The sequence below is a fragment of the Bos indicus x Bos taurus genome, chromosome 9, assembly GCF_003369695.1.
Source record: "Bos indicus x Bos taurus breed Angus x Brahman F1 hybrid chromosome 9, Bos_hybrid_MaternalHap_v2.0, whole genome shotgun sequence".
Classification (NCBI taxonomy): Eukaryota; Metazoa; Chordata; class Mammalia; order Artiodactyla; family Bovidae; genus Bos; species Bos indicus x Bos taurus.
Genome location: NC_040084.1, coordinates 99197356 through 99209478, shown reverse-complemented (window position 1 = coordinate 99209478; position 12123 = coordinate 99197356). Strand labels below are relative to the sequence as shown.

At 38.2% G+C, this 12123-nt stretch overlaps 1 protein-coding gene across 12 annotated transcripts in view; it reads right to left on the bottom strand.

Moving 5' to 3' along the window:
- QKI (QKI, KH domain containing RNA binding) overlaps positions 1-12123 on the bottom strand; it is a 160278-nt gene that overhangs the window by 109694 nt on the left and 38461 nt on the right. For 6 of the 12 annotated variants that reach the window (XM_027552010.1, XM_027552003.1, XM_027552000.1 and 3 more), the window contains exons 2-3: positions 11182-11283; positions 3328-3470 (exon numbers count right to left, since the gene is read on the bottom strand). In XM_027552010.1, the coding sequence (XP_027407811.1) occupies positions 3328-3470; positions 11182-11283 (245 nt within the window). The remainder of the gene's footprint in view (positions 1-3327; positions 3471-11181; positions 11284-12123) is intronic. The other 6 variants (XM_027552005.1, XM_027552011.1, XM_027552012.1 and 3 more) reach the window with 1 other exon arrangement.

The following is a 12123-nucleotide window of genomic DNA, read 5'->3' as shown; positions in this document are numbered from 1 at the left end:
CATCACTTCATGGGAAATAGATGGGGAAACAGTGGAAACAGTGTCAGACTTTATTTTTCTGGGCTCCAAAATCACTGCAGATGGTGACTGCAGCCATGAAATTCAAAGACGCTTACTCCTTGGAAGGAAAGTTATGACCAACCTAGATAGCATATTGAAAAGCAGAGACATTACTTTGCCAACAAAGGTCTGTCTAGTCAAGGCTATGGTTTTTCCTGTGGTCATTATGGATGTGAGAGTTGGACTGTGAAGAAGGCTGAGCCCTGAAGGATTGATGCTTTTGAACTGTGGTGTTGGAGAAGACTCTTAAGAGTCCCTTGGACTGCAAGGAGATCCAACCAGTCCATTCTGAAGGAGATCAGCCCTGGGATTTCTTTGGAGGGAACGATGCTAAAGCTGAAACTCCAGTACTTTGGCCACCTCATGCGAAGAGTTGACTCATTGGAAAAGACTCTGATGCTGGGAGGGATTGGGGGCAGGAGGAGAAGGGGACGACAGAGGATGAGATGGCTGGATGGCATTACTGACTTGATGGACATGAGTCTGGGTGAACTCCAGAAGTTGGTGATGGACAGGGAGGCCTGGTGTGCTGCGACTCATGGGGTTGCAAAGAGTCGGACACAACTGAGCAACTGAACTGAACTGAAGTGAGTATCCAAAATCTCTACAGGATAGGCACTCTGCTAACTTTCTAACCTCAAATCTCATCACACTTTCAAAGCGTGCACTGAACTGCTGCTGATCTCTCTGCCTCGAACGTCCTTTCTCCAGATGATTTGAATGCCCTCCCCCCATCACTCTACTCTTGTCTCTGCACTCCCTTCATCTTGTAAGAGATTCCTTGACTGTAAATACATAGCCACTGTGCATCTCCTTTTTCCCACAGCACTGACAGGACCTAAAGAAAACATCCTCTTGCTTCTTGTCTGTCTCTCCTACTGCAATGCCTGCTCCTCAGGAGTTCACTGCCCCCATCCGCCTCCTGAAACAACGCCTGGTAAAAGCACCCTACGTGACAACCTGTGAGCCTGGCTTAGGATGACAACCTACACAAATGAGAGCAGGGCTTCTCAAGCTTCAGCGTACATGGTATCGTCCACGTGGCTTGGAAGGCAGACTGCTGAGCTGTGGCCCGGAGTTGCTGATTCAATTAGTCTGGGCTGAGGTTTGAACATTTACAAGTTCCCTGGAGGTGTGGATACTACAGTCCCAGGACCACATTTCGAGAATCAGTGAACTAGACATTGTTTCACTCCAACACACCTGTCAGCAACTGAAGCTGACCATGACAATGAATCTCAACTGGTGGAAAAAGACAGGAATATAGTAAAAAGGTGCCTCCCCGCTTTGGATCCACAACATAAAACACATCTCTTCTGACTTAAGAGGATTATACAGGACTTGTGTCTTTTAAGTAATGCAATAGAAACATCACTCCGTACATGACATTTTTTTTGAGAATGGGGATCAGGCAAGTTAAGGTTATATTCTCTAACACAGTCTCATGCTCTTACACAGTCTACGTTAAAGACTACTGCTGGATCTTTATCCTTTAAACAAGCAGATGAGAAGGTCACTATCTTTTAAAGAGATAATGAAACACAAAAGTAGTAGACACCAACCGGGATGGACAGCTGCCCAAATCACAATTTACCATCCCTAAAAATAATCCAATACCCAGGGTGGTCTAGGTTATGTCAGTTAATCCCAGGCCTTACTCATGGCAAACTGGCCCAAAATACATTCTCTCTCCTAAGAATATGAAGTTTAAAAATAAAATCTGAGAGGCATGACGTCAAATTATATAGCACATGGAATGCTGCTCAATGTTACCTGGCAGCCTGGATGGAATCGGAGTTTGAAGGAGAATTTATACATGCATCTGTATGAACTACCACAGTATTATTAAATGGAAGTTAAAAACAGAAAAAGAGCAAGGCTCTCAACAGGGAAGGCCTAAACTTCCACTACTGAGGTTCTCAAACCTGCCCTGGTTCCTGTCTTATATACAGCTTTGTTCTCCAGCTATAACTTTAACCCTTAGTACTACACCGAATTATCTTCCAACAAACTCCTTTTTGCCTAAATCATCCAGAATTATTTATATATTTGCAACAAAAATACTTATTAAAAAAAAGAGTAAATCTATTAACTTGTAAGAAAACTGTATTATTAATAGAAATGCACCTTATGTAATATCAACATTTTCCCCCATCAACTTGACATTTATTTCCAATCTCCAAACTACGATAGTACCCACATAATCAATCCATCTCAGACTGCACATCACATTTCTGACTTTACAGTATCAACTCCTTCTTGCACTTCCTTTCAGAAAAGTCCTCTGAAGCTCAGCAAAAAGACATTGATTTGCCTCGATATATTCAGTAGCTACTGGATGACTATTATGTGCCAATATTGCATGCACTGGGAATACAGAAGTAAATAACAAAAACAGGTTCTTAAGTACCTTATATTTTGCTGGGGTGAGACAAATTAAAAACAAAAACAAAAAACAACTAGATAATAAGTGCTATTGCAGAAAAATAGAGACGTATGTGAAAAAATGAATAACCAGATTGCTTTTATATTAAATGGTCAGAGGAGGCCTCTCTAACGTGACATTTAAGCTAAAATCTTAATGACAAGAAGAAGCCAGCCAGTTAAGATCAATGCAGAGAAAACATAAAGGTACTTGGGCTGGGAATAGACTTATTCTTAACAGCCAGTGTGACTACAGGGTGTTAAGGAAGAAGGAAAATCATTTAGGATGAGGTCAGAGACAGAAAGTACCATATCACGTAGGGCTTTGTAACAAAAGGCAAAGAGTTTTGAGCCTTTTATAAAATAATTGTATAGTATAAGGAGGCTATCCAGGACAGGATACTCAGAGAATAGCTGAGCAAGGAACGAAGATGAAAAAAATTATAAATAGTGGTTATGATAAAAATTTCAGCACTGCAAGGAACCTTAGCTATCAGAGCCTAGCCCCTCATTTTGCTGAGAGGATGATGCAGCTTCAGAGGCTGGGCCAAAGACAAGCACTAAGTTGTACTTGGTGCTTTCTGACATTCAAGCCAAAGCTCTTTCCATAATTCTGAAATCTAGAACTAAGTCTTTACTATGTGCATTTCCAAAGTGACACAGCAACATCCAAACAAAAATATATATTTTTAAGTAATTTTAAATTATTCGCACGTCTAGTCCCTCGTGTGAAATTTTTTTTAAGCAGCTGCCAATGCTTACCACCAGATATATCTCTTTCCAAAGAATGTGAATCAGGAAAATAGCAAAACAAAACATTGAATATAAACAAAATATACTTACATCTGGGTATTCTTTTACAGGCACATAAAGTTTCTCTTGTAACTGAACAATAGGTCCCACAGCATCAGGCAACTCTGCACTCCTTTTCTCTGTACTGCCATTTAATGTGTCATTGTACATGTCTTTCCGTACTCTGCTAATTTCTGTTAAAAGTAAAAATTTTAAATGTGTTAGACAAAAAAATATTCTTACTAGTCCAGGAAAAAAATAAATAAGACGGTGAGGGAGGATTTCATTGATTAAGTGTTAAAACTTAAAGAAGTCAAGAGCTGTTGACCTATACTGTCATTCTCTGGATTAAGTCTGTGTATAACCAAACTACAGTCTTAAGTAAATTCTACCAGAAACCAAATTTACACCAAATAATATATTTTATTAAAAAATAACTTCAGAGCCCACACTCCTATTCACTATAATACAAACCAGTTATTTTACCTAATTTCTCCATGCCTAAACAAATGACAGCTTCAGGCAAATACCTCCCCGAGAATGCCTACCAGACAACACTAATGCCAAAGGCTCCTTTATACTTCAGAAATAATCTGAATGAAATTCAAACTGGACCACTTCCTTAGATATTTTAAGTATCTCTGGAATACCCAATCAGAGATGTCCAATAGATATAGAGATTCAGAAGTCTGAGTGTGATACACAAACGTACTGGTTAAAGCTACAAGAACAAAAAAGATGTCCTAAGGGGGGATTGGGAGGAGAAAGAACTGAATGACCCTAGGAAAAGCAACATTTAAGGAGTAGGAAAAGAAGCTCCAAACCAAGAAGTAACGGAGGTAGATTAAGAGAACTAGGGAAGAGAGGCATCTAAGAAGCTATGAAATGACAGATTCAAGGACAGGGTAATCAACAGTATCAAATACCACAAAAGCATGGTAAGGTAAAGAGCAAAAAGAGGGTACCTTGGATTTGACCATTAAGTCAATGTTGATCCAGAAGTTGTGAGGAGAAGATGGTATGGAGGTCAAACTACACTGAGTTAATGAATGAAATACAAGAAACCAGAGATACCTAAAGTCAATGATTTTTAAAAAACAATTATCATGACAGCTCTCAAGTATAAATATGACTTCTTAAAAAAAAATGGGAAATTTATTTTAATGGATCAAATTCTATACAAAGAAATCAATTCTTTCAAGAGTTCTTTATGTAGCTTTTACAATGTGCTAAAGGACAGGCCCTACCCTACTGCAATACACTAATAACAGCTGTCATTATTAAGTTAGCTGAATGTTTCTGTAACCAACTCTCGATATAGACTATGTCCTCCTTTGGGAAGAGGCTTGGGTCCATTAGTATTGATATTTAAAAATAAGATCCCCAAAGAACTAATTATTAATAAGAAAATTTAGATAAGATGACTAGGTTAAAGAATACATACATATTAAAAAAAAACAACTTCACCTGGAAAGAGAGATACATTTACCACTCCTGTTATATTTGTATCCCTTCCAAACATTGAATTTCAATTTATTGCTATTAAGGAACTATCAAAAGCAATGCACACTTTTAATTTTCTTAACTAGTTATTTAAATTGCTTTCAGTTAAATAAAATCCACTACAGTAAAAAGGCATGATCAAAGATGTTTTTACCCAGCTTTATTAGTCCAACTGGTGAGAATTTTGCACTACAGTACACTTTCTACTTCACTGATGGCAATGTTCATTTTATGACAAATCTTATCTCTTAACAATTTGCTTGTTAAAGTTTACCAGATGTTTATTTCTTATAGCAAGTGATCTTTTGTAACAGAAAATCAAAAGAAGGTACCTTGTATTTAACTACATGATAGGGGCGGGCAACATTTGATTCTTTAAGTTCTTTTTTATACTTTTGCTTTCATAATGAACTCATCCCCAAAGATGTCCAGTATCAAATCAGTGTTTATCTTAAAATTAGCATATGACAGCAATTCTCAAATTTCTAGTGACCAACAATTTAAATATAAATGGTTGTTTACATAATTATGTAATTATAGCACATAATTAAATGGAGGGCATGAGAAAAATTTAATCTAATTAAAATTGCACATCTATCCTTCAGCCCAGGTCTCTATGTAGAAGCACTTCCGACATTAGTTTATTCCATTAAAATTTCCTCTTCAAAAGCTGCCCAATTCTTATTATGAAGCTAATAACACTCAAATAAAAAGCTGACAATAGCATAAAAGGAAACCATACACAAAATCTGCTTACAGACGGAGATGGAAACATCCTAAATGCACAGACATCAATGGCACAATGCACTAAGACAAGGTGGATTTTACACCATGAATGCAACAATAATTCAGTATTTTTTTAATCTATTAACATAGTAATACATAGGCTGCAGAGGAAAAAGTGATTTTCAGGTAAACAAATTTATCTAACTTAGAAAAGTTGAAATAATCAATTATAAATTTAAAAATTCAGATGACTAGATTTAAAAACAATATACAAAAAAACCCTGTAATATATACCTATCTGACCAGATGATATAATGGAAGAAAAGATACATTTACCACTTAAGCTGTATTTCTAGAAACATTTTTGTGATTATTTAAAAGTTCCATGAAATTTTGTTACCTATTATATCCTTGGTTCTTACAATAGTGGCTGGGAATACAGTGGGTCCTCAATTAATACTCAGTAAATGGGATTGATGGATGGGTGAATGGAGAGAGGAATGAGCCAGGTTCCAGGGCATTGAAGTTAAACAAGTCATGGTCCCAGCTCTCAAAAAATTTAGTCGAATATGGGAGGTCTATGAATACAGAGGCACTCTAAGGTAGAACAACAGTAAGTAAGAGATACGGATTAGACACAAAAGCAGGCATCGTCAACTCTGCTACAGACAGGGTATCAGGATCAAGAAAGAAGTCAAGAGGACAAGAACTCTGGCTTTGTTTTCTAATGACAGGAGTATGTGAAGCAAAATTACAATGAAATTATTTATTTCAATCTCTAAAATATATCACTCAATTTAATAACAGAAAAGAAATTACATACAAGACAGCACTAATGGAAATGAAAAGACGACTAAGACAGTTTGAGTTCACAAGATATTTAGAATTTTCACTGTGGAGTCCAACCAGCTGAGTACTACACCTTTATCAATAGCACCTTTCTAGCCAGAAAATCATGAGCACTTCTCGGCACATTACTTAGGACACTCAAGACAGAACAAGTTCTGATGCCAGTTCTAACAGTAACCGTGTCATTTTAGAGTCTCTTACTTAACCTCTCAGTGCCTGTGAAAAGTGTACGTGAAAGGCGCTCAGTCGTGTCCGACTCTTCGCGAGCCCATGGACTATTCACTCCATGGAATTCTCCAGGCCAGAATACTGGAGTGGGTAGCCTTTCTGTTCTCCAGGGTATCTTCCAACCCAGGGATGGAACCCAGGTCTCCCGCATTGCAGGCGGATTCTTTACCAACTGAGCCACAAGGAAAGCCCAAGAACACTGGAGTGGGTAGCCTATCCCTTCTCCAGGGGACCTTCTCAACCCAGGAATCAAACCGGGGTCTCTTGCATTGCAGGCGAATTCTTTACCAAAAGTTTATCAGGGAAGCCCAAGAATACTGGAGTGGGTAGCCTGTACTTCATATAATTAAAGGTTGCTTATCGAATGATGGTGACTGAATCCATTGGATTCCAACCTCACTAGGCAAAAACTCATTTATTATTTTCCCCATAACTCCAATGGTTTTAAAAGCTGCCTCCAAAGCATTTCATTCTTAAGGCTAGCAAGAAGAGCTTTTGTTAATGCTATCCTATCAAGCTGATATGATCAAAGGCAAAGTATTACAGAAACTTGTCACGGGTATGGGCATGGGTAACGCTCTAACTCCTTCGTAGTGGTGGGCTCACAGGTGTTCATTTATGAACCATACACATGTCTCATAATTAGCATGCTTTATACATTCTTTTGTTGCATCAAACATTACAAGATACAATGAGATTAATGTCCCCATCTCCACACTACCTTCATCAAACTACCACAGTGGTTTACAGAAGTAAAAGTTCAGAGCCATTTGCTTACTCACCGAGTATACAAATTCCTACTACTTATAATTACCCCAAAATAACCCCAATATCAAGAAAACTTGTTTTAGACATCTCTAAATTAAGTTCTTAAATGTTATAAATTTACTGAATTTTCTCTTTCCGGAAATTTCTCCCACTCACCCCCACTCAATACTCCAAAGCTCATAAAAAAGTTCTGAAATCTAAGTGCCCTCTTCTCTAAGCTCTATGACATAGTTTCATACTCTCTTACTGATTTAGGTGTAATTCATTTGTCTGTCTCTCTTAAAATTGAAAACCCTGTACCACACACATTCTTCCCTGACCACCAATGAGTACGCACAGCCTGAGGCTGCCTACCTCCAGTCCCAAACACTCCGCTTCCTTTGCACCTTTCAAGAATACTTAATTGCTCTGGCCAGCACAGTGCACTGCTGACAAGGTCAAAGCTAAGTTTCAACCATTCCATACTTCTACGGCTGTTTCCTTAGACAGCAGGAGACAAATTAACATTTTCTCATGGTTGCTTTCTACCAGACTAATACCTTCAGACTGATGATAATCTATCAGTTGACATTCTTAAGGGATAACTATTCTGTGAGGCAAGGATCCAACTAACTGCAATTTCATACCACTCATATTTCTCTAACCTGGATATTAAAACTTCAGGCATACTTTATCAACTATTTGATGACATGTCAAGCTACACTAGAACTGGAATCTTCCTCTGGATCCACCAGAGCTAAACAGGAAACAATCACTTCTGGAATCTAAAGGCTGTGCTATAATTTTTTCAACTTTGGGGAGTATTAACCTTTTTAGCAGTCAGACTCCTCTCATTTTCCATGTTTTCTTGAATTGATACTCAGTCATCACATTTTTTTTCAAATTCTAATACCTTAAAAACTATTCTTTTATCCAGTCCTGAAAATCTGCTTTGGCTGTACTGCTTTGTCTCTTCATATTTCTCTGCTTTAATTATCCTGATATTTTCCTCTTCCAAACTAAAGCTCAATTATCAGTCAGTGAATTATGCTCCTAAGAAGAAAAGCAGTTATTACACAGTTCTGTTTTATGCAACCTACTAATACCTCACTGGCCTTGAGTCATTCCCCTTTCCCCTAATTCACCTATGGATTTAACTAAAAGCTTTGTTTTAGAATCATCCTTATGTTTCACTAAGCCTTAACTGCCTTTGGCTTTCAGCTCTTCCATCACCACCACTTTTACTGCATCTGAACCACTGTACGCGCACCCCATCCACTGCCACCTTACAATTCTGCACAGTCTTCAATTTTTATAGCATAGTTGCTTTACAATGTGGTGTTAGTTTCTGCTGTACAGCAAAGTAAATCAGTCGTAAGTATACATACATCCACTTTTCTTAAAGATTTCCATCCCATTTAGGTGACCACGGAGTACTGAGTAGAGTTCCCTGTGCTATTAAGTAGATTCTCATTAGTCATCTATTTTATACATAGTAATGTAGCACATTCTTTTAAAATCTGAATTATCAAATTAACAGCTAACCACTCTGAGGAAGAGTAGAGTGTCAGAAATAAAAACATGAAAAAAAAATACTGGAGAACAGAAAAATACAGGCTGAGACATCTAAATTACAAAATTAAGTAGTCATTTCCAGATCAGTAGAAAACACTGTGTATAAATTCAATGCTACAAAAATGAAAAACTAGATAAAGAATAAAATATCGCCCTATTTTACTTTCTGATTTAGAATTTTAACAAAAAATTTAAACCAAGAAAACAAGATTAGGAAATATAAAAAATTTACCACCTCAGTAGTGAAGGAAAAAAAAACTAATAATATACATTTTAAAAAGGATTAAAAAATTATTTTAAGAATCTGTTAACAATGCAGATTAAAATGTAACTTTTCAGGGGGACGTCCCTGGTGGTCCAGTGGTTAATAATCTGTCTTACAGTGCAGGGGATGCAAGCTTGATCCCTGGTCAGGGAACTAGATCCCACATGCCAATGGGCAGCTGAGTCCCCAAACCAGAGCTAAGACCTACCTGCACAGCCAAAAAGAAATACTTTAAGGATGACTTTTCAAAACACTGAACAAAATCTGATGCAAACCACATGTTAAACTTAATGTTGTGACAGCTAATTCTAATTGCTCAACTGGCTAAGGAATTTCTGCTGAGCTATTCAAATTCTAAAAGATGATGCTGTGAAAGTGCTGCATGCAACATGCCAGCAAATTTGGAAAACTCAGCAGTGGCCACAGGACTGGAAAGGTCAGTTTTCACTGAATATCAAAGAATGTTCAAACTACTGTACAATTGCACTCATTTCACATGCTAGCAAGGTCATGCTCAAAATCCCCCAAGCTAGGCTTCAAAAGTATAACTGAGAACTTCCAGATGTACAAGCCGGATTTAGAAAGGGCAGAGGAACCACAGATCCAACTGCCAACATCACTGGAACCACAGATCCAACTGCCAACATCACTGGATCACAGAAAAAGCAAGAGAGTTCCAGAAAAACATCTACTTCCTCTTCATTGACTATGCCAAAGCCTTTGACTGTGTGGATCACAAGAAACTGTGGTCAATTCTTCAAGAGATGGGAATACCAGACCACCTGACCTGCCTCCTGAGAAATCTGTATGAAGGTCAAGAAGCAACAGTTACAACCGAACATGGAACAGACTGGTTCAAAACTGGGAAAGGAGTGTGTCAAGGCTGCATATTGTCACCCTGTTTATTTAACTTATATGCAGAGTTCAGTTCAGTTGCTCAGTTGTGTCCGACTCTTTGCGACCCCATGAATCGCAGCATGCCAGGCCTCCTTGTCCATCATCAATTCCTGGAGTTTACCCAAACTCATGTCCATTGAGTCCGTGATGCCATCCAACCATCTCATCCTCTGTCAGCCCCTTCTCCTCCTGCCTTCCATCTTTCCCAACATCAGGTTCTTTTCAAATGAGTCAGGTGGCCAAAATACTGGAGTTTCAAATTCAACATCAGCCCTTCCAATGAACACCCAGAACTGATTTCTTTTAGGATGGACTGCTTGGATCTCCTTGCAGTCCAAGGGACTCTCAAAGAGTCTTTTCCAACACACACAGGAATATGCAGAGTACATCATGCGAAATGCTGAGTTGGCTGAATCACAAGCTGGAATTACGAACTGGGAGAAATATCGATAACCTCAGATATGCAGATGATACTACCCTTATGGCAGAAAGAAAAGAGAACTAAAGAATCTCTTGATGAAGGTGAAAAGAGGAGACTTAAAAAGCTGGCTTAAAATTCAACATTCCAAAAACGAAGATCATGGCATCCAGTCCCATCACTTCATGGCATATAGATGGGGAAACAATGGAAACAGTGACAGACTGTTTTCTTGGGCTCCAAAATCACTGCAGACGGTAACTGTAGACACGAAATTAAAAGATGCTTGCTCCTTGGAAGAAGGGGTATGACAAACCTAGACAGTGTATTAAAAAGCAGAGATATTACTTTGCTGACAAAGGTCAGTCTAGTCAAAGTTATGGTTTTTCCAGTAGTCACACATGGATGTGAGAGCTGGACCATAAAGAAGGCTGAGCACTGAAGAACTGATGCTTTCGAACTGTGGTTATGGAGAAGACACTTGAGGGTCTCTTGGACAGCAAGGAGATAAAACTAGTCAATCCTAAAGGAAATCAACCCTGAATATTCACTGGAAGGACTGATGTTGAAGCTGAAGCTCCAACACTTTGGCCACTCATTGGAAAAGACCTTGATGCTGGGAAAGAGAGAAGGCAGGAGAAGGGGACAACGGAGGATGAGATGGTCGGATGGCATCATCAACTCAATGGACACGAACCTGGGCAAACTCCGGGAGACGGTGAAGGGCAGGGAAGCCTGGTGTGCTGCAGTCCACGGGGCCGTAAAGAGTCGGACACAGCTGCAACTGCACAACAACTGGCTGTAATCAAACGACAGACATTCACACTTTATCATCTACATGCTTTTCTTTGACCTTTACACTTAAATTCATCAAAAATACTATCTGTATTATAATTAATATAACTGGAGCTAAAATACAGAAAGAAATGAAATGGTTACTGTATCATCTGACCATTAAAGCTTTTTAATTTAACATTTTCCCTTAATTTATTCAGTAAAGAGTCAACTACTTATAAATATATATAAGCTTTGAGGTACACAGTATAGATTTTATAAACAAAATTAAAATGACAGCTTTGATCATTCCAAATGAAGTTTAAATGGGATCAATGATTTCTTCACTATCTGCATCCATCTCTTGCTGGACACTAAACTGGTACAGTGAGACAAAGGGCAAAGTAAGATTTTAGTTGTTTTAGGTTTTAACTGACAAATCACCAGTCTCTATTCACATGAAATTCATTAAATCTTATAACAGTAATATTAAAAGTCTACTTATAACTAAAGGACACCTGCCAACACACAACGAGATGGATGTTATGTGCCCTGTACACTTAGGGGCAACAAACATCTCTTCTAAAAAAAGAAACCTCTAATTCAGGGTTTACCAAATACAGAGGGTTTTAAAGATATTTTAAGCACAGCAAAACCCACAGAATAATATAACTTCACTGTTCTAATTTTAAAAAGCCATAGCCACAAGGTAAAGAAAAGAAATGAATTAAGAAGCAGGCTACTAGAGAATATCCACTATTTAATGGAACATATTTTGCTTATTCAACCCAATATATCTGATTTAAATTTGAGTCAACTACCCTGAAACTAGCAGGGTGTGGGGCAGGAATCAAGCTACTGCCAA